A 27,379-nucleotide genomic window follows, 5' to 3' on the forward strand; every position below is an offset into this window, starting at 1 on the left:
TGTTACACAGCTGTGTGTTTAGATAACAGTAGTTTCCAGGCAGGTGCAGTTAGCCAGCGCAGCTCATTGCATTGATCTGGGGTTGCTTCATATCTTCACCTGAGACAACAAGCCAGACAGCTTATACATGAGTTCCTGGAGTTTGGACTCACTGCTGCTGTCCACTGCAAACAGTGTTCTGGTGATAAAAACATCAACGATTTATTGTGCTTTATTGCAGTGGTCCCCAACCACCGGGCCGGGGACCGGTACCGGTCCGTGGGTCATTTGGTACCGGGCCGCACAGAAAGACTGAGCAAAACATATATTATTCATTATCTGAGTCTGACAGCTGTTTCATTTATAAATCGATCAGATTCATCCGCCTGTGCCTTTAAGCACCTGCCCAGACGCTTGTCTCGGTCACGGGATACGGCCCCAAAATTAAGCCCACAAGCAGCAAAAATAAATAAAAAACAAACGTCTTTGGAGAGCTTCTTCGGAAAGGGGAAAAGGCCTAACGAGGAGACAGAAGAAGAGGAGCCTACCCCTTCAAAGAAAAAGAAACCCGCATTTAAAAGACTATATCAGGAGTCCTATTTAAAATACGGATTTATTGCAACAGGTGATTCTCACACACCAAGTCCGCTCTGAGTGACATGTGGCGACAGACTCGCAAATGAGGCAACGAAGCCTTCAAAACTGCGAGACCAAGCACCCTGCATTAAAAGACAAGCCATGGAAGAAAACATGAACAAGAACGACTGAAGCAATTAATGACGGCCAAAACAAAATTACGGAGTGGACTGGAAACACACTTCGGGTGTCATGTCTCCCATTATCCCCAGATGGGACCGCCTCATTGCTGGGAAAGCTCAAAGGCTCCCACTAATTAAGCATAAGAGTAAGAGTCTGTTTATGCACTTTGTTTTTTTTTTTGTTTTGTTTTTTTTTCTGTGCCGGTCCGTGAAAGTATTGTTTTACATGATACCGGTCCGTGGTGCAAAAAAGGTTGGGGCTGCTTTATTGTACTTTTTCTGGTTATCAACCTGATGCAGTTGTATGTAAATAATACACTTTGTGTAGCAGATTGTAAAGCCCACTCTGGGTCAGTCTGTTCATTCAGAAACTGAATTGGACTGATGTGCCAAATAAACTGTGTTTTGTCCTAATGTGTCTTCATTAGCTGCTAGCTAGCTAGCCATGTGCTTATCACCCCAGCTGACCTGACAGACTCACAGTGTCAGACACACACACAACACATAAATCCTCTCTGTTGTTTGTCTGAGGCTGTTGTACAGTCTTATTGATTGAAATGTGGTCTTATTATTCATTATATTCTGCAGAACAAACGTAAAATGGAAGAAAGTGTGGGACAGATAAAAATAAGCAAGCATCCAAACAATGACATAAATAAAAGGTTTTTAAAGTACAAACTTCAGGCCTATTTTTTTTTTATAGGGGTTTATAGTTTATTTAACCATTTAGGTCGTTTATCTATGATGAAGAGGCGGTTTTCCCATAAATAATTGATTATACAGTTACATGATAGAGTCATCAATAAAGGCTTTTAGGCTCTGTATGTAAAATAATAAACTGATTAGTGCATTACAAAATAGAAAAGCATTTCCTGAAGAAAATGCAAGTTTGATTGCAGCAGCTGAAGCATTGCTTATTTGAATGATTGCTTTGAACTTGCTTGCTTTGAAACAATGAGATTAAAACCCAAAAAATGCTCTTTTACTTGAGGAATGTCTTCTTGTGACACTGTCCTGACAGAGAGGTGGTCCTTATGACTCAGATCAGGGGTGCAGTCTAAAATGATGGAGAAATATTTGGATATTTTGATCTCTGTCACAATGTGTTCTATTATTTTAAAACTGATGGAGTCTATCAGTTCATTTTGGATTGTTTTGCCAAGATAATGTACATGGCTGCCAGCTCCACTTTCCAATACTGGAGCAACAGAAGGTCCGCTTGAAGCTGCTGCATTAGTGCTGGGTGGTGCTGCTGAGGTGGAGGTGACAGGAGAAGGAACCTCAGCAGTGCATCTGAAGACAGAAGAGCAGTATGTGACAACAGTCTAATAATAAACACATGATTTCAAGAATAAAATAACATGAAATAATATAAATGAAAAACCTAGAGATACATGCATGATGCAGACTATACTGTATAATATACAGTGTACTTTATCTGATATACAAATTATATTGGTAACAATGCCAACTAGAAAAGGGCATTTCCTGAAGAAAATGCAAGTTTGATTGCTGCGGCTGAAGCATTGCTTTGAATGCAGATGTGAGGGATTGCTCTGAATTGCTGGAGAATCAGAGCAATTCAGAGCTTTGTATGCCTCTGTGTATGCCTGTGTGTCAGCCTGTCACCATGGTAACAGCAGAGGAGACCTCAAAAACCACTCCAACTTTGAGAGCCTGGTGTGCGGAAACGATCTGGAATTAGAAAATTCTGAATACAAGTTTGATAGAGCAGCATCTAATGAGCGTTTCAAGACTAAAATGGATTCTGTAGCTTAAAATTTTGAAACTGCTTAATATTTGAAAAACTATAATTTTTTTTTAAAAAAACTTGAAGTTGACCTGGAATGTCCTTTGTGTACGGAAGAATAAGAAAGAAAGAAAGAAAGAAAGAAAGAAAGAGGGTGAAGAACAATAGTTTGCCTAGCAACGGCAATCAAACTAATTAACAGTGAAATGCTAATTAGCAACATGCAAAGAATCAGTAAACTGCAGTATAATACAGCATGTGGCAATGTGTGCTTAATGTGCACTTTAGACTATGAACTGTAACACATCAAACAGCTAGGCTTACAACTGTGTAGAGCATTCTGATTGACTATAACAAGCTGGGAACACGTCAGATCACCATGTCAATGCAATAAGACCTGTTGAATAGATCTCATATTCACACGTTTGCCTGAGGAAGGAATGATGGGGAGTTACATGACTATTTCCATTACAACTAGGCTCGTCCATAACATTAGCTGACATTAAAACTAACAGATAGTGCTAGCTATTTATTGATTAGCAAACCATGTTATGCGAATTGTTAATAACGTTATCAATCATCGTTCTGCAACAGCAAAATCATATCACTGACCATCTTTACCGTAACATTACCTCTGTCTTTGTGGCGTTTTTCCTCCTCTTCTTTCCTTCTTTCCTCCCCTGGGCACCGCACCAGACAGAATCAGGAAGTTTTAACATGTTGTGGCCTGTTGACCAATCAAAACACCGTGTAGACGGTAAAGTCCATTATTCAGAGGAGGAGGGGGGGTCTTAGCAAAGTAGACTATATTATTATTATTGTTGTTATTACTATTACTATTTAGTAGGCTTTGCTATGCAGTTAAATTAATGTGGGCTTATTCTTTTCTGAAGACATTATACCAACTAGTTTTATGAATAGTGGAAGTTGCACTTTTTTTCTTCCTCAATTTCTGGCGCCCCCTGGATGTACGGCGCCCTTAGCATTTGCCTATACTGCCTATGCCACGGGCCGGGCCCAGGCGCTGGTAAACAGTCCTCTCCAACGTGTCTACAACAGCTTTACCTTTTCTCTTAATCTGACGGGTAAACCACTTCGTGATCATTCACATCGAGCCTGCATGGATGAAAACACTTTGAAGCTGTTGGTGAAGCTCACTCAGGAGGGACAGTTCAGCTCTCTGGAGGAGCTGACGACATTATGTGGCTTCGAGGCAGTGCAGGCTGCCAGCAGAAAACACTTTGGCCGCTCAGGAGACACATTGCTTCACTACGCTGCCAGACATGGACACCTGGATATTGTCGAGTTTCTGATCAAGCGGGTAGGCATGGATGTAGAGGTGTACAACAACGACTACAAGAGACCGCTGCATGAAGCTGCCTCAATGAGCCACAAGGAATGCGTGAACTACTTACTTTTGGAGGGAGCCCAAGTGGACAGTCTGAAGAAGGCTGACTGGTGAGGATGGACCTTGATTTGTGAGCATCAAATGTCCTGGTAGTGGTGTGGCGCCCTCTGTAGCTGTAAAAAGTGAACTGTCGTGCAGTTGTCCGCAGCTCCCTTCGATAGCTCAGTTGGTAGAGCGGAGGACTGTAGCGGTATGTCACCGAAATCCTTAGGTCGCTGGTTCGAATCCGGCTCGAAGGAGCAACCTTTTAACTTTTTTATTGATTTTATTTTTAACAAAAAAGCACTTTAAAATGTCCTTTTGGAAATCATCATTTATTTTTACTGTGTTTCGCTGAAATACGTGAATATACAAGGCACATCTGGATTGTCCATGCAATTGTTTAAGAAAAGCTTTTTTTCTTTTGAGAAAAGAAACAAGCCAACTTTGTACTAGTTTTGACCAAATTTTCATTGACTTTCTTACGTTTAAATGGCATAAAACCTGTCTTATTTAGTCTCTATTTACTCTGACTCTGAAAATGATCACTCTGGTAGTGATAAGGATTTTTACATTTCCATTGTGACTACAGCTGTAATAACTTAAACTCTGCTCTGTTAGGACTCCTCTGATGATGGCCTGCACCCGGAGGAAGCTTGAAGTGATCCAAGAGTTGCTGTTCCATGGCGCTGATCCCACACTGAAAAACAAAGATGGCTGGAACTCCTTCCACATCGCCTGTAGGGAGGGTGACCCACAGGTTGTACAACACCTGCTTTATACCACACCGGACATCTGGAAGACGGAGAGCAAGACACGCAGGACACCACTGCACACTGCAGGTGAAGCCTCCTTACATAAATGTGTGCTGCAGTCGTAGCTGAGTAAGTTCTTAGATTTAACCTACATCATATCTGTCCATTATCTAGCAATGCATGGCTGTGAGGAGGTTGTCAGGATCCTGCTGGAGAGGTAGGTGCAATTTGGATGGATGCATCTCTAGATCTTTTCTACAGAACTTAGTGTAAATGTATTAACATAATATTATAAATTATACTTGACTTTGAGTGCAGAGCCTGACCTTACCTGGTATTTTTCCAGATGTGGCTACTCTCCAGACTGCACTGACAGCTGTGGAGTCTCTCCTTTCATGGATGCTGTCAGAAATGGACACATCTCTGTAGCTAGGTTGCTTTTAGATAAGCACCAGGTACAACAAAGGATTCCAAAAGTCATCCATGTTTAAATTCTCACACAAACATTTATGTGTAATCTCTTGAACTGACTTTCTGACTGTAGGCATCTCCAACAGCAGCTGACACACTCGGGGCTCAGCCAGTGCACCAGGTGGCTGTTACTGGTCAGGATGAGGCTCTTCAGTTTCTGGTGCAGGACCTCAATGTAGATGTAAACCAGAAGGCCACTAACATACAGCTCACTGCCCTGCATTATGCTGCAAAGGTAACATCAGCCAATTCCAGCCATGGGTGCCTGTAATATAAACATTATAAACATTATGGTGCAGATCAGTTAATTTATGAAAACCAATACTAGAAAAAAATGTAACATGAACAGCATCTGTTGAGATTGTGTGAAAACAAATTACCAAGCAATATGCAATATATTAGACAATATAGCCTAACCCTAACCTCGGTGTCCACTAAACATAAGGTTGGTGGTTCAGTCCCCGCCCTGTCGATGTGTCCCAATTTAATCAAACACTCAAGCCTGTCTACAGATAACTCAGCTTAGTTTTGCACACACCTGTATCTTGGATGCACATATGCACGTAAAGATGGATGTTGTTTGACAGTGATTGGGTATATATGTTGTGTAATAAAACACGACCTAATCTCAGTCCATGTCCTTGCATGTAAATGAATGGCACTTGCACTGCCTTCTAACATATAAAGTGCATTTATGATCAAAATGTAACATTCACATTAGCAGATGAATTTTATAATGTTTAGTAGAAACTCTGATAAATAGATAATGGCTAAAAATAGGTAATGATAAAAGAGCTGAAATGATTAGACAGTAAATAAATACAGGATCTGAGAATAATGAATACCTAAACTGCTGGATAAGAACATAAAAAGGTTCACAAAAAACGTAAAAAAAACAAATTGTTGATTAATTACAGGGTAAAAGAAAAAAGGGTTTTCAATGTATTGGTTGTAGTATGTATGAGGAGGCCCTTTCTATGTTTACATCACAGATTTCTGACAAAGCATCTGTGTTTTTCAGGAGGGCCACACGTCCACTATAAAAACCCTGCTGGATCTGGGGGCGGACCTTCATGTTCAGGACACAAAAGGAAGAACCGGTAAGTTTGTTACCTAAACTATATGTTATCAAAGCCTCTGAATCTGTACGTTGTTTTGCTTGTTTTGCTTAAATTGCTGGATAAGCAACGATCACAGATAAAACGTATGATTCATTCAGCAGGCAGTATTGAAGGCGACTGAATGTTCTGTTTCCATCTCACTTTCTCCTCCCAGCTCTTCACATGGCCTGCATCGGGCAGCATGCAGCAGCAGCCAGGATGCTGCTGCTGCTCGGGCTCAAAGACTCTGAGGACGCGTCTGGTATGACAGCACAACAGCTCGCCAGGAAACCAGCCGTAGTGAAAGTGTTTGAAAGTGGGCTGCCAGACACATCGTAAACAAAACCTCTGTTCATCTTAACACAATTAGTTGTCCATAATCATTTAGGTAGAGGAGGATTCATGTGACGGAACTTTACACAGAGTATCTGTAGGTTATAGTAAAATATGAATGCTTACTTTAATTTATGTTTTTTAAATGTCATTGGACACTCAAGTGGAAACCCTCTGCTCAGATAATAAAGACTCCAAAGAAAAAAAAGCTTTTCCTGAACAATTGCATGGACAGATGATAAAGGGAAGATTGATCATTTGCACCACTACACAGCTGGTGGACAGTGTTATTTTGTCTTTCTTGTCCATATATAAACGAGCATTGGCTCCAAAAAACGCCTGCTCTGCATTTATTATTATTACAGTTTGTCAGTAGCTACGCCCAATAATAAGCAGGTTTCTGCAGATATAACGTGGTGACACAACTTTATTATGTTTACTGGGTTTGCTAAGAAGGTGTGTCGATCATCAGTCTTGCTGACGCTGGCAACACAAATAGTGACGCTGCTTCATCACTCTTCCCTTGTTTGTGGAATTACTGGTATGAGTTGATGCATAAACATGAGTCCGACATGTGTGCATAAAGGTTAAAATGTCATCTTCTACGATGTCAGTCTGAAGTAGATGCACTATTTCCTCTGTAGAAGCAGCAAAGTCGATGAGACATTTACGCCTTTTCTTCCCTCACTAAGTTTGATTGACAAGCAGAGAAGTCCCGCCCCTTGAGGCGCCTGACGCTGAACCGCAGCCCCTTCTCATTTCCAGCCCCGCAGATCTCCATTTTCTTCGTTCCCGATACTCTGGAGCTGAAGAGTAAAGATTTGGAAAAATGAATGAAGAATACGACGTTATCGTCCTGGGCACCGGACTCACGGTGAGAGAGACGCGAAGCGTAGCATGGGAGTGATTTGCAACCTGTTACCAACGCAGTTAGCGCTTGACAGTATGGCTTTGAGATAACTGGGCCTAATAAGCGGTGCTAACGCTAAGTAGCTAGCTTAGCCGCTAACAAACTGTTGGCGACTACATGTTAGGTAATGGAAACTGTAAAGGAAAGGGCTAACGCTGACTGTTAGCACTGAGCTATCCGCCACCGAAAAATATTAACAATATCAGTTGGTAACTTAGATATGTTTGAACACACAGGCTGTTGCTGTTGGTCAATAGTTATATGCAAGTGCAATTAGCACATTTATTTAACCGGTTATTTTGGAAGTTTATTGTTCGCTCGCACACTGTCAAGATTATAACACGGAACATAAGTCGCTAATGTTAGCCGACCTACATTAAGCTAATAGCCTGATTCTGAGTGTGGTGAGTTGTCAAGGATAGGAACCAATCCCTGCGGTGCTTTATAACTAAGATATTGAGTTTATTCTAGTCTGGTGTCTTTGTAAATAATGGTGTCCATATTCTCATGAAAGTAGTTGAAACGCAAACAAAGTCGAGTTTTGTTAAAGTTTCCGTTTAGCGCCTGTGTGTGTGCGGTAGACTCGACAAAGTCCTCCACTAACTAATCTTAGCTGTGCAAGCTTTTAATGTTAAACAATGATATCTTTGGTGGGGAAAATACACTGACTGTGTGCTGATTTGTCAGTCACACACTTGGCTGTAAAGTTGAGGTCGAACTTGTACTCTAGGCCCAGTAAAATCTAAGCACATATAAATGAGGTTGCAGTTTATGAGCTATTCTCGGATGTGTAGGTTTTGTTTACCAGGAAACTATCTTTGTCAGCATTAACCATGCCAAAGCCTCGTGGAGAATAGTATACTTTTTGACCGGCCTCCTGACTCGCTGTCAGTTTTTCATTGCTTGGCTTGCCACAGAAATCCCGTGATGACTGTAGAACTTCATTGCAGGTCAATGTGCAGCTTCCTGTCAGCTCTGAGACACTGAATTTAGTTCAGTGTTCTGCTCAGCTCTTAACTGTATATCAGCCTACAACCCAAATGCTAGTGTTGCATAGTAACTTTGTTAGTTTACTGTTAAATTGTATTGTAGGTAGACTGAAATCGTTGAGTTATGCTTGGCTTCGCAAAGCCACATTGACAGGGCTGGTTTAAATTTGGTAGGAAGGGTGCTACTTTAGCTCACTTTAGGGTGTGGTTCCACCAACTCAGAGGAACTGAAAGTACACTGCAAATACTCTGCAGGGCCAGTTAAGCGAGAGCTGGTCTCCAGCCACCCAAACAGACCTGCGGACTGAGAAGGCAGTGTAGTTTCACGTGTTTGCGCTTCCTCATACAAGTCAGTGACTTCATTTTTGTGTATCTGCCATCTCCCTCTTTTCTGCTACACATGGGTACTACTAATAACTGAGCTGTCTCCACCCAGTATATGGAGCAACATTAGACTATGCTGTTCAGAAATCCCACTGATTATGTGTGCATTATGTGGGTTTTATGTTTAATAGGAAAAACATCAACATTTAGTTTGATATTTTATATAAGTTTTGAGCAGAGATGAGATGCCTTTCTTTGTAACCCTCCATGCACTTTTGATGGGTAAATGGCTGGAGGTGGGGGCAGGGTTTCCCATCTGTCCACTACTAATGACACATATGGGGAGTGGCTTGGCACAATGATCAAACTGTACCTAAGTGCTGTCTGGCACACATTATGATACTGTTGGTAAGCAGCTTTTAGTCCTCAGGCGAGACAAGTACACAGTGAAGCTTTTCATTGGTCTTTTGACTGATGCAAACTATCTGGTGGTAGCTGGGATTAATTAGTAATTAGTAGTAATTCTACTAATAATGTCCTAAAGTAAATACAAAGCAGTCGCTAAATCTCTTCACAATACTATAGCATTCTCTGCGTAAGTGGTATACAGCTGCCTCTGTTTGTGCTGACAAAAGGAGGAAGTGGTGCCAGAAAAAAGGAAATGGACACAAAGCTTACCTTCACTCACGCTATAATTGAAAAAAGAAAGTCAACACTGAGACTTTGCTAATGGATGTGGATCTGTAACCTTTGCATCAGAGCTAGGAGCTGCCTCATTGCCATTAGCAGCAGAGCCTCTTGCATCCCTGCTAGGTATGCACTGTGGTATGGCTTATCAACAATAGCTTCAAAATGAAGTATCCACATTGGCCCTAAATCACAATACATTTTTACTGTGATCCTGATGCCCTGTAGTATCCTACATGAAACTACATGATGGCGCATGTATTATGTCAGTTGTAGTAAGTATCCACAATTAGTTGGACAATATTGCCGTGTCGGATATTGACAAAACTTTAATATCCACCCTAATCCTTGGCACTTCATCATAAAAATATTGTAGTTGGACCTTTGGATGGTTGATGTTATAATCTGTCATCCTAATCCATTTTGAATTGCAACATATTTCCTACGACCTGATCCCTCTATTTTGTCTGTCTCTACACAAATGGTTGGAATGGTTGAGACTTAAGGATCTGCAAATGATAATAAAAATCAAAACTTAGTCTTATTCAAGTTATGTTACCCCTCATTTAAGTTTAGTAAATTAAAGTTCAGCTTGTGACTTGCAACAGTTTAGTGTGTTTACTGCAGTAAAATCTTGCAGTGATTGTGACGTTTTGTCATGTGATCTTATCTTTGCAGAGCCTTCTGTGTTGAACTTCCCACTCGCTGACTTTTTATGTGTTAAAACTTTAACTTGGACTTTGGGTCATCCCCAAAGGGAAACATTGGCTACACTTTCTGCCTCCCTGTACAGTGGATTAATTTGTTTTCTCCTATGTCAGCATGGACTCTACGATCTGGCTGAGGTAGTGATGACTAGGCTGCCTCCAGCTCTCCAGCAAAGCCTGGTTTTATGTAGGTGGCAGTGGCTCGGCTTCAGTTGTGCGTCCCTGACACATCAGAACTGCACAATCTGACCCAAAGATTTATCTGTATCTTTGCGGTATGTCCTTATAGCCAGTGGAATTGCAAGGACATGATCTGATTTCACTCTAGGATGTGATATTTTAGGAAATCACTTATCTAAATATGATTTAGTGTTTTTCATACACTGTCACCCCTGATGTTGTGTTTGCTCACCTTCAGGCTAGAACACTATTTTAAAGTTTTTGCACATTGGCAGAGAGATAAGATACAATAATATTAAAGAAAACTTGGGCGATAGCAATGGAGAAGAAGATACCTGAATTGTTTTGAATTAAATTGGAATTAAAGAGAAGGGTCTGAAGAGTGCAATGGCCGAGCATATGAGTGGTAAAGAGCAGAGAGTACAAGAGGGGGGGGGGGTGGTGAGTGTTGCCTGATGTCCTCTTATCATGAGTTCAAAACACACCAAAGCTTACACATGGCAATATATGACCCATTAGTCCGGTAGGACAGATACTGCCAGAGACCATACGCTGGGTGCTTTATCAAGTGCACAAATATACACATGAGGAGGTGGTGGTTAGATTTTTTTCTGTATTGCCCACCTCTGATTTAGGGTGTTGGTATATCTCTACATGTGTTTTCTAGTAGAGAAGATGTGCAGATCCATCACATGCACAAGGGGGTGTTCCAACTGTGATGATTCATGATGACCAACAGATCAGCAGCCCTTCTGGCTGCATCTGATGGAATAAACGCTTTCACAAAGGGTTGTCTGCTCCTGGATTTTGAACTGCAGCAACATGGTAACTTGTTTTAAAGATTTCTCTGATACCTCACATAGTTAAGGGAAATGTACTTCTAAAAGATTTGAGGTGAGACATAATGTATGCATTTTCTGAATCTTCCCAGCGGTGAGCGATGAGTCCTACAAGTTATGAATGACATGATCCGACACAGTGTATGCTGAACTTGTCTGTTTGATGACGAGATGTCTGAGAAAAAGATCAGCCAAGAGATTTGTTGTCTTAGCATCTGTCAGAACTAGGAAGACCTTGCATACATTATGAATGTTGATCTGATGTTATAGAGAAGAGTGCAGCTTTTCTGAAAATGTACTTGAGTTGTTTTAAGCTGAACAGCGATTGTCTTCAGTTTACAGCATTGTTTGGTTAAGGAGAAAGGACTGTGTTGGATGTAGGCACCTTTCAGCATGTATTTATATTTATATATATATATATATATATTTTTTCCAATGGTCCAGTGTTAAGAACAGCGAGCTTTCATGTACTTTTGGCCTTGGGCAAGTCACACTAAATTTCAATATTAAAGAGAAACACTAACACCACCACTTCCTGTGTCAGCTATCACCCACAGGTGATGTCACCCACTAGGAATCATGATGCATTGTTGTGTTATATCATGTGAGAAACAAAATACCTCTCACCACCTGAATGTGACTTTCATTCATTTGTAAAGCTCATTTTAGAGTACAGTCACATGAGGCACACAGCATCTGCTTGCACCTACAGACCAGCTGCTATAATCGTATTAAGGCCTTTGGTGTGTGAGAATTCCATACTCTGGAAAACATGCACATTTTCCCACATCATCATGAAACTTGAAAGCTACAATCATCCTCACAGTTTCACACAGGCACGTCAGATATTATGCTTAAATTGATGCGCGTGAAACCTGATTGTGCATTTAGATCAATAAGAAGGCACTTACAGACAAGACAAGAGTCCAATCTAAATTTTGAATTGCCAAATGTAGCACTATTTTTATCAACTAAACATCAGTGATACAAGGAAGCAATACAGTACAAGTATTTCAAAAATGTTCACAACGCAAAGCCACACTTTAAGCAGCTTTGCTTGTGTATGTGAGTATAGTGAGTCTGTATATGTGGTGTGTTCTGTATTATAACCTCCAGTGAACATATGACCTGTTGGTTTATGCTGTTGACACAGGATCAACATTGAAATAGTCACAATGTAGCACAACTGAATCTTCTGTGTAGGTCAGTGTATCCTATGTTTATAGATTTTTAGCTATTATGTATTTTTAGAGCCATAGTTTTTCAGTCTTCTCTGCACAGATCAGCCAGATTTATTTTGTCAGCTGGTAGCACGTGAAAGATTTGGTAAAAATTTCAGATGCAGCTACATCCTACACACAATGCATTTAAAGACCCTTAGAAAGCATTTAAAACTTTACTGTTCTAGTGTTCAGAGATCCCTTTGTTGATCCCACGTAAGCCAAAGTGCGGAGCCAACACCATAAATTCTGAAAACATGACCAGTAATGATGTAATTATCCATATTGGTGTAAGCGTTGTTGTCCATTATTAGCTGGAGCAGTTGGTCCCGGTCCAGCTGGCTCAGCATGCTGGGAAAAGGCAAACAAAAAGTCCCCACGGATCAATCATAGCCATCCCAGGCGAGCATCAGTAAAATATTCTTATTTTTCATATAATCACAGGTTATCAGACTGCATATTACTACAAACAGAGGGCAGAGGAATCCTCAAAGATCTGTAACAGCACATGTTGATTTTTGTCTGTCTTCTCCCAATAGGAATGCATTCTGTCAGGAATCATGTCAGTGAAGGGGAAGAAGGTTCTGCACATGGACCGCAACTCTTACTACGGAGCTGAGAGTGCCTCCATCACACCTCTCGAGGACGTAAGTCAATCTTTGACCTTTATGGTTTGACAGCATACAACAGCTGAGAATGTGATACTTTGAATCTTAGATAAAGTTTTCTTGTTTTTAGCATGGATAAACTTTACAAGTTCAAGTTTTAGCTCAAGCTTAAATGAAACTTTTTTGTGAACATATGTCATGGCACAAAGCATCATTTACCAAAGTAACACCAGTGCAAATGCTCACACTCTTCTTCAGCTCTACAAGCGCTTCAACCTTCCTGGGAACCCTCCTGAGTCAATGGGAAAAGGCCGGGACTGGAATGTGGACCTCATCCCTAAATTCCTCATGGCCAATGGTATCTTTAATTCACACCTTGACTGTCCTACAGCTTTAACTATTTTAAGCTGACACTTTGACATACTAAAATGTCATGATCCTTCTTGCCTCCCACAAAGTGTTGATTGGCATCCCAGCAGGAGTCACAGGTGTTGTCTCTTTCTTCCAGGTCAACTGGTGCGCATGCTGCTAATCACACAGGTGACTCGCTACCTGGACTTCAAAGTGGTGGAAGGCAGTTATGTGTACAAGGGTGGCAAAATCTATAAAGTCCCCTCCACTGAGACTGAAGCTCTAGCCTCCAGTAAGTCTTGTAAATTTGTGGACCTTTTTGGTGGAAATCTTGTGACATGAGTTCACTCAGGGTCCAAACTCTCCCAAAGGTCTGATGGGGCTGTTTGAAAAACGGCGCTTCAGGAAGTTCCTCATCTTCGTTGCCAACTTTGATGAGAACGACCCAAAAACCCAGGAAGGAGTCGACCCCAACAAGACAACTATGAGGGCTATTTTCCAGAAGTTTAGTCTGGGCCAGGAGGTCATCGACTTCACTGGCCATTCCCTCGCACTCTACCGCACAGATGAGTCAGTTCTCTTTAGTGTTGTTTGACAAATTAAATCTTTCTTTTTTTATTGAAGCCTTAAATTGTCTTGTCTCCCCTCAGTTACCTGGATCAGCCCTGCATTCAAACGATACACAGGATAAAGCTTTACAGCGAGTCTTTGGCCAGATACGGCAAGAGCCCATACCTGTACCCACTGTATGGCCTGGGAGAGCTGCCACAAGGCTTTGCCAGGTATGGGACTCTTCTTTGTTATCCATAGTAACATTTTTCTCGTGTTTGTGTATTAAAGCATAAACTTATTTACAAAAACGTTTAGAAGATGACTTCATAGAATGCCATACTATGATAAAACACAAGAATAGTGTGAAGATTAGGAATGCACAACAAAGACAAGTTGACACTTTTAAACAGTATTTATGTAGTTTTAATGAAACTTCAGTACTCATTAATTTGCAAACTAAAAATGTAAACATTTCATTTTGACTGTTTCTGTAATCCCACTGTAATAGATGTGCTTGCGAAGGTATCATGTGTAAAGTTGTTCCTGGTTTTGAATGCACCACACTGTGATTTCATTCCAGACTGAGCGCTATCTATGGTGGGACGTACATGTTGAACAAGCCCATAGAGGAGATTGTGATGGAGAACGGCAAGGTTGTGGGAGTAAAATCTGAGGGGGAGGTAAGGAGACTGGATTTAGTGCTTTGTAAGCTAACCTTTCTAGCTTCCATTTAGTGAGTGAAAAGCTCACTTAATTTTTTAGTGTTATAGATGTTGTCTAGTGCTAAGACAATAGTTGGCCTGATTAATCGGTTGACCTCATTAAGGCAATAGCACATCATTAAATTCCACTCTTCGTGACTTAAACATATCCCTTGACTCCTTGGCTGTTTGAAAACTAGATTGCACGGTGCAAGCAGCTGATCTGTGACCCCAGCTATGTTATGGATCGTGTCACCAAAGTGGGTCAGGTGATCAGAGTCATCTGCATCTTGAGCCATCCCATCGCCAACACTTCAGATAACAACTCCTGCCAGATCATCATCCCCCAGAATCAAGTCAACAGGAAGCACGGTGAGCCGCATGTGGGGAAGTAGAAGAAGTCTAATCAGCTAGTGATTACAAATGGCAGACTTTGCACTAGCTGTGAAAATGCAGCTGTATAATCCACTGGCGTCTTTTACTAATGTGTCTGAAACTACAGGCCTATTAATTCATGAAATCTTCTGTGACCTCTCTCTCCAGACATCTACGTTTGTATGATCTCCTTTGCTCACAGTGTGGCAGGAAAAGGTAAATATATTGCCATCGCCAGCACTACAGTGGAGACACAAGACCCTGAAAAGGAGATCAAGCCAGCCCTGGACCTTCTGGAACCCATCGAGCAGAAGTTTGTCAGTGTTAGTGATCAGTACATACCCACTGACTCGGGGACTGAGAGCCAGGTAAGACCAGAGGGTGTTGCATAATAATCCTATTTGTCATTTTAATATGTGAACATAAGAATGAGGTATCCTGATACTTTAGCCTAGTAACCATTACTTTATCTGCTCTGAACTTTGTGGTGGAGTCTTACTAAAATGTGATGGGGAAAAAATAAAGAAAATAACTGAGCAGCAGAGTTAAACTTTTTCTCCCCTCTAGATCTTCACTTCCCGTTCCTATGATGCCACGACTCATTTTGAGACCACTTGCGATGACATCAAAGACATCTACAAGAGGATGGTGGGCGCAGACTTTGACTTTGCTGAGATGGAGCGTGGAAGGCAGGACGTCTTTGGCGATGCTGCAGAGTAGAGGCCATGCATCTGCACACTCCTGAATATCAAAGACACAGCTGCCGACAACCGAAATATTACAAAAAATAGAAAATCTACACAAATATGTACACACCAGTGGACTGGCTGATTATCCCAAGTATAACGCTTGCCCACTGAAGAAGTTGATGATATATAGAGAGATATATAGTATTGTTGGATAGGGTTCAGGGAGGGAGCTATGCTTTTGCAGATCACCTTCAGGTGAATGTTGCACTAAACTGGTCATGCCTAATAAACATCAGCATACATTCTTCTGATTCTTCATGTTAGGATGATATGTAGTCCAAAGATGCCAAATCAAATGAAAATTCAGATCCCATAGTATCTTACAGGGGGACGTAGGAGAGGGGGGTGTGGGCTCCAGTTTTTCTGTCACTGTGTAAAAACATTTTGGACAATGTATAATATCTGCACATATGATATTATATTCTTTGCAGGTATTTTTTCATGTCAGGTTGAGTAAGAAGTGGCTTGGCTTTGTGCGTCTTTATTAAAAGGTGTGAGGTGAGCAGAATGGTCCTCCCAGCTGTGGGCATCTTGACTATGTTTAGGAATAGAAACAGCAGACAGCCTCACGAGGCAGCACCTCAGCCGTCATATTGTGTGGTCACATTTTGTAAAACAGTGGTATTGTGGTGTGTGGGCTCGATATTGTGCATTTTTTTACCCCCTCAATGTTGTCTAATTTCTACAGCCAGCCAGTATACTGTAAGAAAGTCGCAGGATTAACTGTGGCACAGCATAAACTACCTGAACCTGTTTTCAACAGCTTGAGATATAATTTTAACACATCAGAGGAGATATACTAGTTCCTGTATTATGCAAAATGATGGAAGACCCAAGCATTAACAGCAGATTGTGGCAAGTGTGGTTCACTGTAATTGCTTAAGAAGGACCAAATGTGTACTGCAGCAGTATTGAATTGATGAGAGCCCTGTGAGATCTACTGTTTTAAACGGCAACAACAAAATCTTGGGCTCAAATGATTTCTGTACTGCAAAGTAAAAAAAAGTCAAAATCTGAAGCTTTGTTTATCTATTCATTTATTGTCATCAAAGGGGGTCACATGAGACGAAAGGTAGTTTTATTAAGTCATTTTAAGCTTGACGTTTGTGTCTTTGTTTTGTTTGTAGACCTTATATACCCGGGCACAGGAAACGCTCCACTTCTTGACTACTAATCCCAGAATTCCGTGTGCCTGCTTACGACATTGGCTGTAATATTTCGAGCCAGCTGCTTTAGCTGTGTCAGTAGCGTAGTGCTCAAGTGTTTGTACCAGTCGAACATGGAGGTGACGGCGGCCCGCCGTTCATTTCTTTGCGATATTGGTGAGCACCGTTAGCTTTAGCAAAGTGATAGCATACCAACAAATGTTAGCTAGACGCTAAGAAGGTGTGGAGTAACTAATGTTGTATCTTTTGTTGCTTATCAGCGTATTAATTCGTACTCACCGTAGAAATGCCGGTGTTGTATGTCGTCTGTTTAATATTTGCCTTTAATTTAACGCAATAAGCGAGTTAATAGAAGGTTGAATGCGACTATTGTCAACAAAAGTTCTTTGCAACACAAACGCCTTAGGAATGCTAAGTAATCTTAGATGTTCCTAAGTAGCTAGCTAATATAGTTACCTAATACAACCACTAGTAATACACTGATAGCTAGATAGATAGTGTACAGTCATTAAAACCTAAGCTAAAATAGTAACGTAAAAAGCAAAAATCTATTTGTAAATAAAAATGCATACAAAAAGGCTGTTGTGAACTGTGCCCTCCCTGAGGGATGTCATAGAAAACATCATTCACTTCTTTTTTTCTGTCATGGAAAAGTGGGGAAAGTCTTTTAACTGTGTGGATGTGTGTAAGGTTTCTGGGCTGACAGGACTGCCCTGCATGAGGCGGCGTCCCATGGCAGAGCTCTACAGCTGAAACAGCTGATAGAAAGTGGAGCGTCTGTCAACATGGTGACAGTGGATAACATCACTCCGCTCCATGAAGCCTGCATTCAGGCTCACCCAAACTGTGCCAGACTACTGCTGGAGGCTGGGGCCCAGGTGAGATTGCTCTTCATGGGGGACCAGACTTTGTGTAGACATGAAATAATAGGTGGGCAAATAAAACACAGACCCAAAGCGATACTATATACTGTAATACAGAATAAATATTAGCATTGTGGTTGTGAAGCAACCTGCAGTATTCATTCGAGTTTCACTTTACACCTCTTTGACAACCTGAAACTAGGTGATGTTCCATTTAGACACAACAAATTGGAGGATTAATGTGAAACCGTCCTTTGGCTCCTCCAGGTGGATGTACGGACCATCCATGGCAGCACTCCTCTTTGTAATGCCTGTGCTTCTGGTAGCCTGGAATGTGCCAAGCTGCTGTTGGAGTACAGAGCCAAAGTCAACCCATCCCTCACAGCTCTTACGGCCTCACCACTCCATGAGGCCTGCATACAAGGTAAACACACAAAATCCAATCAACCATACACCATCACATGTCTTCACTCTGAATGAAAACTTTACATGTCTCTTAGGTAATGCAGAGATTGTGAGGTTGATGATAGCCAGTGGTGCAAAGTTGGAGGCTTTTGATGTCCACTTTGGTCCTCCTCTTCACATAGCATGTGCTAAAGGAAATGTGGATTGTGTCAAGGAGCTGCTAAGTGCTGGTCGGTAAGACAACATCAGATCAGACAAAATGTGAAAGCTGTCATATCAATTGGCCTCAAATCTCCACTTCATGCAGGTGCTAATGTGAATTCGGTAAAGTTCCATGAGACAGCATTGCACCATGCAGCTCGGGTTCACATGGCGGAAATGATTGAGCTGTTGGTGGAGTTTGGAGCCAATGTGTACGCCAGCGACAATCTGGGAAGAAAGCCTGTGGACTACACCACCCCTGCATCCGCCTCTTACACCTGCCTCAGGTTTTATGAAAGTAAATGTTTGCACTCTCCAAAATTGCAGTCATAAAATATTTCTATTTTGCTTTTGAGTTGTTACCTAATGAAACCTGCTCTTGACAGGTAATCCTTTGAGCCTGCAGCAGCTTTGCCGAATTGCTGTGAGGAAGATGCTGGGTACGAGAGCTTTAGAGGTCATAGGTCAGCTGGACTTATCCCACCGCATCCACAGCTATCTCCAGTACTGTGACCATCCCACATCACTACTGAGTGACACATGAACAGCCTTTCATTTTAAATTGAATATCCAAAATGGAAAACGTTTTCTTAAATGTTTAAACATATTTTCCATAATATTTCTAAAATATATGTCTTATATGTCGCTGTGACATAAGAGTTTATTATAATATATTAATGCAGTTTGTTATTATTTAAAAGCTGAATAAATATTCTGCTCAAATCATGAAGTGCTTTGTGTTGGTTAAAAACTACAAGTCCCGACATGCGCTTCGAGTTCCAGGTATGTCACGTGACTCCTGTCGGCTTCGGCGAGGACGCGGCTGTTTACAAACAAGTCGGGTACCGCTGCTTCTGTGTTAACGTTGCTCAATCTGCAGGGGGAGAGAAGACACAGGATGGAAATTGAACATTCTCAACCGTATTTCTTTGGAGACATCGGTGAGTGTGAAGTAAAAGCAACATGGACCCTGTTTTCCAAATGTTGACCCACTTTAACGTCGGCATGTGGATAAGACAGCTAGCTGGGCTCACTTGCTAGCTGGTTGTTTCTCATACATGTTATTACAAGGTGTGTGTGCTCACGCTCTTGACAAGAGTAAAACGTTATGAGGGGACAATGAGAACATATGGTGACGCTGTAAACAATAAGGCATACACGTTTATACGTGTGTGCCGCCATTGATGGAATGTGGGTACATTTAAACAGGTGTACTTTTTTTCTACGAGTGTTTTGCCATTTTGTTCTTATACTGTACTGTATTATATGATGTATGACGTATTATGCTGCATTTTACTAGCAGCTTAAGTTGCATATTATGTTTCAGATTATATTTTAGTTCTCTCCCTGTCCACTGAAAATGACGTAAAAAGTACAATGTTTACTTGTTTTATGCTGATAATAACACATTGTTGCAAGTCCTTTTGAATGCAGGACTTACACTAGTTTTAAAGTGTAGTAATTAGTCTGTAAATGTGAAGTAAAAATACAATGTAAACATATATATATATACACATATATATGTATATATATATGTGTATATATAAGGGTAGTCACTGTTGGGTCTGCTGCTCCAATACTAGGCTGCTGGGCAGAGAGGACGGAGGTGCACAAGGCAGCGTCCCTTGGCCAGACGTCCCAGCTGCGGCACTTAATCCAGAGTGGAGCTTCAGTCAATGTGGTGGCTGTGGACTCCATCACACCTCTGCACGAAGCCTGCCTGCATGGACAGGTCCAGTGTGTGCAGCTGTTGCTGGACGCAGGAGCACAGGTGAACCAGGGAGACAGAAACTGAATGCAGGAAATTGTGAAAGATTCAAGTGAATATATGATCCTATCTTACATAATGCACCTCAGGTGGATGCAAGAAATGTGGACGGCAGCACCCCACTGTGTGACGCCTGTTCTGCTGGTAGTTTGGAGTGCGTCAGGCTCTTGCTGGAGCACGGTGCCAAGGCCAACCCTGCCCTCACCTCACGCACCGCCTCACCCCTGCATGAGGCCTGCATGGGAGGTGAGTGGACAGTTCAAGGTTCTCATGCCTGTTGCTCAGTTTTATGGAATAAACTCAATAATAATAATACGTCTGGGATTTTGTTCCAGGTAACTCAGAGTGTGTGGAGCTGCTGATTAGAATGGGTGCCTGTCTTGAGGCGTATGATTTGTACTATGGGACCCCCCTGCATGTTGCCTGTGCTAATGAGCACACACACTGTGTTAAAGTGCTCCTCAATGCAGGTGAGTGTCAGTGAACCAGGATCAGGGAATAGAGCAAACTTAATTTGGCTATTGTAAGTTTGTTCATTGTTTTAAATCTTTGTGTAGTAAGAGGGGGTTTGATTCCATGCTAGCTGGTGTTTGCTTATACCAGATGCCAATGACCATTTTACAAGCAATGTTCAGATGTATTCAGTATGGCTGACTTTGTGATTTTCACTTTCTTCATTTAATTTCCTGAGTGGTGCACTTGTTTTAATTGAGCCACCATGACTTGTTTCTTAGCTGGACCTTTTATGCCTCTGTGCTAACTGCAGAAGAATTTCATTTTGTCCTTGTACATCACTCCCATTGTTGTCTCAGACTATGTGATGACCTAATTAAGAAACTCAGAACTCCTCTTCTTTTCAGGTGCTAAAGTGAATGCCGCCAGGCTGCACGAGACTCCTCTCCACCATGCTGCTAAAAACATGCGAGTGGAGATGATTGAGATTCTGTTGGAGTTTGGGGCCAATATCTATGCCAGAGATCAGCACGACCGGAAGCCTGTGGACTATACCACACCGGGTTCTCCCTCTGCAGCCTGCCTACAGCTTTATGAGAGTCAGTATTCAGACCTACATTGAAATAGTAAACAGAGCTGTGTAACAGTGTCAATGCAGCACCAGCAGATGGCATGCAAGGATCAATTTTCACCTCTAGGACGTCTCAGCCAGGGACACCTGTTGTTGACCATTATATACTGTACAGCTGGAGATCTCTGTTAGTCACTATAACTGGATGACAGGGTGATAATTTAGACCTCTTTCATCCAGAGCTTTTCATAGAATCGAATGTCTTTTCTCTCTTTTCCTCTGTCTGTAGCTACTCCCATGAGTCTGCAGCAGCTCAGCAGGCTGACGGTGAGGAAGACACTAGGCACCAGTGCGCTGAACGTCATAGGTCAGCTGGACGTGCCAAAACTCATCATCAGCTACCTCTGCTATCAGTGAGTGTCGGCCGCAGGAAGAGCTGGAGACTCACAGAGCTGCTCTGCTGCACAATTCACTGCAAAGGTGCCACTGCTTTACACAAGCACAAAGTCATCACGTTTCATTAACAGGAAATACTTATCAGAAGTTAGGATGGAAACTCAAACAGAAGCTTTCTCTGGAAAGGCAGCCACGCAGCACTGCTAGGGCTGCTAAACATGCTCCTTTTTTAGCTAGGTTATTCATTTGTGGTGGTGTCACCAACATTTAAATGTAACTATAAAGTGCAGCTATAAAAAGTCTTAAATAGCATTTTAGTGTTTGCCATGTAGGTAAATATAAACACAAGGGGTATAACAGGAGAGGGCTGCTTCTATTAATACAGTGCATTGGTATTTGTTTTAACTGGAGAGGATGTCACAGAGCTCAGGGAGAGGAGGTCTTACACGACCCGGGCAGCTCCGGCAGGCAGGTCTTGATATTTTTAGCATGAAGATGTTTATAAATTCCACAAATTTCTTTTGATTGCTTTGGTGACCTGTTTTAGAGGTTTCATAACTTGTTACATCCCTGCTGGCTGAACCAGGCTGTACACACGCCCTCTGTTCCACAATGTAGGACACAGAATGGCACACATCAGCTCTGATCTGGCTTCTTCTCTCCAGCACATATGGGTTTATCCAGTAGGTTATGTGCTTCCTTGTCTTAGTCTGATGACAACATTTGCTGTGTGCTAGTTCAGGGGCTACATTTTGAGAAGCCTGCTTCTCGGCTCCTCGAAGCGTGGCTGACAATAGTGTCCTTTGTTTTCCCTGGTAAGGAAGGATGTGTCAGGTGGATCCTTTGCAGCTTAACATATCCCAGGACTCAAAGCACAGTGATGGATGGATTCCATTTACCACAGAATACAGACTGACTCCACAAACTGAACTCTAATGGCCAGAGAATAAACTTCTGGATGTTAATATCAACTGCTGGTTGCTAGGCAGCAAGAGCAGTGTCGTGATAAACAGGAAGAGCCACACATTCACCAGTCTATAAGGGACACACCTCTGTGGGCCGCAATCATTGAAGAGTGCAGCCCGTGAAGTAAGACACAGTGAATGTGCAGAAACATTAGCGAAGCTGAAGAGCTGTGAATGTGAACCTGACCAAACAAAGAAATGATCAGTCTATAATTTCAATGGTAGGTTTAGTTGAACACAGAGACTAAACAATAACAAACAAATCCAGATAAATGTATTTCAAAAAAGTTATACATTTCAGTCATATTTTGTATAACTTTTCTAAAATGCAAAAATATAGACAAACTGTGCACATGCTGGCTGCAGTAGACGCTTGACTCTTTCTTTACAGTCAGTGCTTGTTTTGGTTTTTTGGCATTTTGCGCCCTTGCAAGTGAGGTGAACAGACGTTGTTGGGTATGTGGACATCTATGCAGAGGCTCAGGTTCACCTTCTGATGACAGAGTTTATACACACACACCTTTGTAGATTCTCGCACAATCACAGACACAGAAGGTATAAATGCGGTTGAGAAACCATAGCAAATAACACGTATTTGACGCACAGTACAGAGATTACTTTAATTATTTATCAGATTTTACCAAAACTGCCTGTCTTTTAAAAGTTAAGTACTGTGTTCACAAAAAGCTCAACTCTCTGTCTTAATATTTTTTCTCTTGACCCTATTTTCCCCCTTTCATATAAAGCCATAAACCACTGTTCACGTGCAGTTAAATGACATCAGCTCTCAGGATTGTTGGGTGTTTAATTTTTCTTTTTCTATCTGAGGCTGCCAGTGGGCACAGCTAGCCAGCAGAGCTTAAAAGAGCACATCTGTCAGCTGCACCTGTGTGTTTACTGTTTGTCTGACAGATCTTTATCGAGCATTCAAATCCAATAATTCATACTTTCATCCACATATCTCAGTTTGACTCCTCTCAGTTGGCTCTGGCCCTGAATGTGCCCAGGGTGCACGATGTTGGCCATGTCTGCTGCGCTGCATAAACATGCCATTCCTAGAAATTTCCATCACATTAACGAGATATTTGGACTTTTATTCATGCTAAAAAATGCAGTCATTATAATCCCAGCCTGTAAATAATGTTGAAGCACTTGTGATTGTTTAATATGGCTGACCCCGATACAGACAGGCTTAAAATAACCTGTGCAAAACAAGCCTGGGTTCACAGCACTTTAAGTCCTCGGGAGGGACTGGAAAAAGAGAAGAGGAGGGCTGAATGTCCAGTTATCTAAGATGAGAAATGCTCCTTAATAGGAATGTTGAACAGCAGTTGTGAAGCCTTCCTCCTGGTCGGTCAGATTAAACAGCCTTGGCAGTGCTGTGAGTTATTAAAACATTAGGTCTGATCTGCTTTCATGTTCACAACACACTGATGATGTTTGAGGTGCTAAAACACTGAGGACTTATCCTCCTACAAAAAATACTTATCTTATTAAAGTGTACAGCGGTGTTGATCTGACTATGATAAATATGTTGAGTTATTGAATAACTTGTACTGCTTATAGTTTTGTGAGAATATGGATTCATACAAAGGACACGATTACTGTATGTGTAAACCTACACATGTAAACATCATGAGAGACGACCTATCAGCAGTGTGTGGTTAGCACATTTCCTGTATCTACGTTTGAATAAAAACAATAATTAACATGGAAACATTCAAGCCAACCTGTTAATATGACACATACATACAGGCCGTCATGTCCCGCATTGGTTTTGTTGTACATTTATCTGCTCATTTAGTATCTATTACCGGTATTTTCATTCTGCTCATTATTTATTGAATGTGTTTCAGTTGTTACATTGCTAACATAAGAAATGCTAAACTGCATGACTATGAGTAATAAAAGCCTCCAAAATTATAATCTTTAAGCTAACTTTGATGAATATTAAACATGTTTTTCTGAGCGGTATTTCGTATAAAGACAAAATACTCTTCTATAATATTGATTATTCTGCCTGGGAGCTTTTATGCCTCTTACAGTAATGGTCAATTTAAACTGTTTATGTATCTTGGTAAGTGTAAAACATGTATAATGAGACATCTAGCAACTTCTGAGCAGTGAAAAAAGTTCCATTCATTTCCCACTAGGTTGTGCCATAGATAAAGAAATCAGCTGGAACTCAAACACACATAGGACCAACAACTGCTGTGTCCACAGCATGTGTTCAGGCCCAAAGACAAAGCAGCTCCTGTAGCTGGTCACTGGACACTAATAAATCCCTCATCTGACAAACAGATATTTTAAACAGGGCAGGAGGGGGATTTCATCTTGGCAGTAAAAGAGGAAAGCAGACTGGAAGAATAGATTGTAGGTCTGAGGTGCTAAGCAGACAGGAAGTGGGAGGCTTTGTTTGAGAATCAGAGATAAACACAGATCTGGATGCTGTGATGGTCCAGTGCTACGCTCCCCCCACCATCAGACAGCACAGCCTGGAGACCACTACCCACTAGAAATGAGCTGCAGATGTGAGAGGCTACACTGAGGACTGCCTTACACAAAGAGCAGAGATACACACCGAGAACACAAACACTTTATTTTCTGCTGAAAAGACACACGACATGTGTTACTATGAAAGCTGCTCTGCATCAGGATCATTAATGAAGCCCTGCACAGACTTGGAAGCTGTTCTGGAAAGAGCAGTTACTGTTTAGGGTGGTGGTGGTGGTGATACATGCATCCAGAAACGTTTTCAAACAGAGCACAGAGATATCTGACATCAGACTCTAGTGGTCTGTCAGAAACCTATGTCAGATTGTGTTGGGATCCCATCTTCCCATCAGCTTTCCAATTTTGGACATAAAGACCCCTTTACTGAATCCTCCAGCTTGTTGCACAGAAATAAAAGAGTTTACAGCATATATTGATTTAAAAAGACGTTTTAGCAGAATGTATACAGGCCTCCTCAGTTATCATGGCTGTAGCAGGGGTGTGTGAGAGAGCTCTTCTGTCCTACACACTGCTGCTGCTAGTCAATCCTAACAGAATGCTATGATTGACCAGAATCGGATAAGAATAAGAAAGATAAGAAATCAACACAGCTACAATGAAAATGAATGGATTTGTCTTTTCTGACCTGATTGCCCCCCCCCCACCCCCACAGCATACAGACAGATACAGATAGACTGACTGATACCACACAGAATGACACAAAGACATTATCTTTAACCTTATCATCGTGTGTGTTTTTGTTTTTAGTCTCACAGCATTCAGACATTATACCCCATTATTATAAATGTACTTTTTAAATCAACTGTCCTAGTAGCAGCTGTTTCTTTCCAAATATTTCTAAAAATAGAAAAATGTCCACTATTAAAAATAAACTTTACGGGAGTTTCTGTTTCACAAGACACATAATATCTTATCAGATTATAAGGAGTGACTCATCCTTTTAGCAATAACCTACAAAAGCAGACAACAAATGTGAGTGCAAAACATCTGGTAATACTCTAAAACTCTACTAAAAAGGACCACATGTAAAGTAATGAAACTATACTGTAAGTTCTAATGAACATATTTTGTTACAAAGAGAGCACATTTTTACATTTTTAAAACCCGCCACTATGAGTTGTCAGCTCAGTAGACCAGACTGGCAGATGTGAAATGTGAAATGTGTTGAGCTAAAACCTAAAACACACTGATAACTGCTGCAGCTCCTCCACAGGATGATGCTGACACTTGGTTCAGCCACAAAGCTCATGAAGGTCAGATGAATAACTGTAGGTTAAGTGAAAACACACTGAAATAGCTGCTAACTAGCCTGGCTTAGCAGAGTAGCAGGTTTGTGATTTTTTTTTATCAAGCTGTGTGGTTGGTTAGATAAAACTTCTTCAGTGTTTCTAAAGAACTGTTTTATGGCATTCTCCCTGAACCCTTCAGTGTATTTTATTAGGTGTTCTACAGAATAAACAAACAGTGCTGTAAAGGATCCCACTAAGTCCATTTATAGCCTCATGATGCTGTTACTCATCCACAGTGTGTGTTTCTGTTCAGGCTGTGGGACACTTCCTGTCCTCCTTCAGCCTTATCAGACAAACAGACAGTAAGATCTGACCGAACCCAGCTTGGCTGTAAATTCCCCTGAAGAAGACATTCCAGCACCACCCACAAAGCACACATCTTCCAAATTGCAACCCTGAGAAAAGCCAGCGACAGATTTAGATGATTAACATTTTAATTATAATCATTTATTGATTATACCAGTAAATGAAAGACTTCCAAAGTTAATTGTTTTCAGCTCCAGAGTCTGGCCTCCACCCTGCAGTCTGCTCCCACACTCACAAAGACTGTGGTCTGAGAAAATGATATTCACGTGTGTCTGGATCTCTCTCTCTCACACACACACAGGAACCCTTCAGAAGCAGCGTGATGGCCGAGCCATCTGGTAGTGTTTTATGAAGGGAGTCCCCCGTCACAGAGTTGCCAATCTGAAATGTAGCTGCTCCGGTGTGAATGAAGTCAGTGGAGTTTCCTTCCCAGACGCTCTCTCTGTTAGTCTTTGTTTTTGTGCTGCTGACGCAGCCTGTGCCCCGTGTTCCAGCAAAGGTCGTGATGGCTGGCACAGATGCCAGGACTGGTCGTCTCTTTGCGGTTCTAAGCAGTACTCTGTAGAAGATATTACTTACGGGAAACATTGTAGGACTGAGCTGTAACTACCTAAAGTAGGCTTCCTTGCAAAATGTGTCACCAGTGTAAACAGAAGTGGACAGAAATGGTCTTTTTTAAACCACTGAAGCCATGTCCTGATTTTGGTCACACAATCACATACATAAAAATGTGAAAAAGGATGCAGCTGGAACACTC

General features: G+C 41.5%; 4 protein-coding genes, 1 long non-coding RNA gene and 1 other non-coding gene across 7 annotated transcripts; 5 read left to right on the top strand and 1 right to left on the bottom strand.

Annotated features, from left to right (window-relative positions):
• Nucleotides 1-989: 989 nt before the first annotated feature.
• On the bottom strand, nucleotides 990-3,993 carry LOC114429091 (uncharacterized). Its single transcript, XR_003669626.1, has 3 exons — nucleotides 3,903-3,993; nucleotides 3,120-3,214; nucleotides 990-2,030 (listed from the first exon to the last, which is right to left on the bottom strand). It is a non-coding gene; the product is annotated as an uncharacterized LOC114429091 (long non-coding RNA).
• Nucleotides 3,479-6,792, top strand: ankrd16 (ankyrin repeat domain 16). The gene is made up of 7 exons (XM_028397932.1): nucleotides 3,479-3,945; nucleotides 4,496-4,716; nucleotides 4,804-4,846; nucleotides 4,976-5,084; nucleotides 5,174-5,335; nucleotides 6,122-6,200; nucleotides 6,376-6,792. Exons 1-7 carry the CDS (start codon nucleotides 3,608-3,610, stop codon nucleotides 6,537-6,539), a joined length of 1,116 nt encoding a protein of 371 aa, XP_028253733.1. The 5' UTR covers nucleotides 3,479-3,607; the 3' UTR covers nucleotides 6,540-6,792.
• Nucleotides 4,047-4,134, top strand: trnay-gua (transfer RNA tyrosine (anticodon GUA)). The gene is given in 2 exon segments: nucleotides 4,047-4,083; nucleotides 4,099-4,134. It is a non-coding gene; the product is annotated as a tRNA-Tyr (tRNA).
• Nucleotides 6,793-7,243: 451 nt separating the features above from the next.
• On the top strand, nucleotides 7,244-15,766 carry gdi2 (GDP dissociation inhibitor 2). The gene is made up of 10 exons (XM_028399606.1): nucleotides 7,244-7,407; nucleotides 12,929-13,036; nucleotides 13,256-13,355; nucleotides 13,506-13,640; nucleotides 13,720-13,918; nucleotides 13,999-14,130; nucleotides 14,481-14,580; nucleotides 14,802-14,973; nucleotides 15,145-15,344; nucleotides 15,544-15,766. Exons 1-10 carry the CDS (start codon nucleotides 7,363-7,365, stop codon nucleotides 15,694-15,696), a joined length of 1,344 nt encoding a protein of 447 aa, XP_028255407.1. The 5' UTR covers nucleotides 7,244-7,362; the 3' UTR covers nucleotides 15,697-15,766.
• Nucleotides 15,767-16,943: 1,177 nt separating this feature from the next.
• On the top strand, nucleotides 16,944-19,031 carry asb13a.1 (ankyrin repeat and SOCS box containing 13a, tandem duplicate 1). Of its 2 annotated transcripts, none has more exons than XM_028399167.1 (6): nucleotides 16,944-17,047; nucleotides 17,582-17,769; nucleotides 18,022-18,178; nucleotides 18,264-18,389; nucleotides 18,467-18,658; nucleotides 18,747-19,031. In XM_028399167.1, the coding sequence occupies exons 1-6, from the start codon at nucleotides 17,005-17,007 to the stop codon at nucleotides 18,902-18,904; spliced, it is 864 nt and encodes a 287-aa protein (XP_028254968.1). In that variant the 5' UTR covers nucleotides 16,944-17,004; the 3' UTR covers nucleotides 18,905-19,031. The 2 variants fall into 2 exon arrangements, with proteins under 2 accessions (XP_028254968.1, XP_028254967.1); XM_028399166.1 differs by having other exon boundaries at nucleotides 18,255-18,389; nucleotides 18,747-19,028.
• A 126-nt stretch (nucleotides 19,032-19,157) lies between these two features.
• On the top strand, nucleotides 19,158-24,436 carry LOC114451652 (ankyrin repeat and SOCS box protein 13-like). Its single transcript, XM_028430438.1, has 6 exons — nucleotides 19,158-19,301; nucleotides 19,944-20,131; nucleotides 20,218-20,374; nucleotides 20,464-20,598; nucleotides 20,989-21,180; nucleotides 21,442-24,436. Exons 1-6 carry the CDS (start codon nucleotides 19,259-19,261, stop codon nucleotides 21,567-21,569), a joined length of 843 nt encoding a protein of 280 aa, XP_028286239.1. The 5' UTR covers nucleotides 19,158-19,258; the 3' UTR covers nucleotides 21,570-24,436.
• Nucleotides 24,437-27,379: the final 2,943 nt, after the last annotated feature.

The sequence above is a fragment of the Parambassis ranga genome, chromosome 2 (genome assembly GCF_900634625.1).
Source record: "Parambassis ranga chromosome 2, fParRan2.1, whole genome shotgun sequence".
Taxonomy (NCBI): domain Eukaryota; kingdom Metazoa; phylum Chordata; class Actinopteri; family Ambassidae; genus Parambassis; species Parambassis ranga.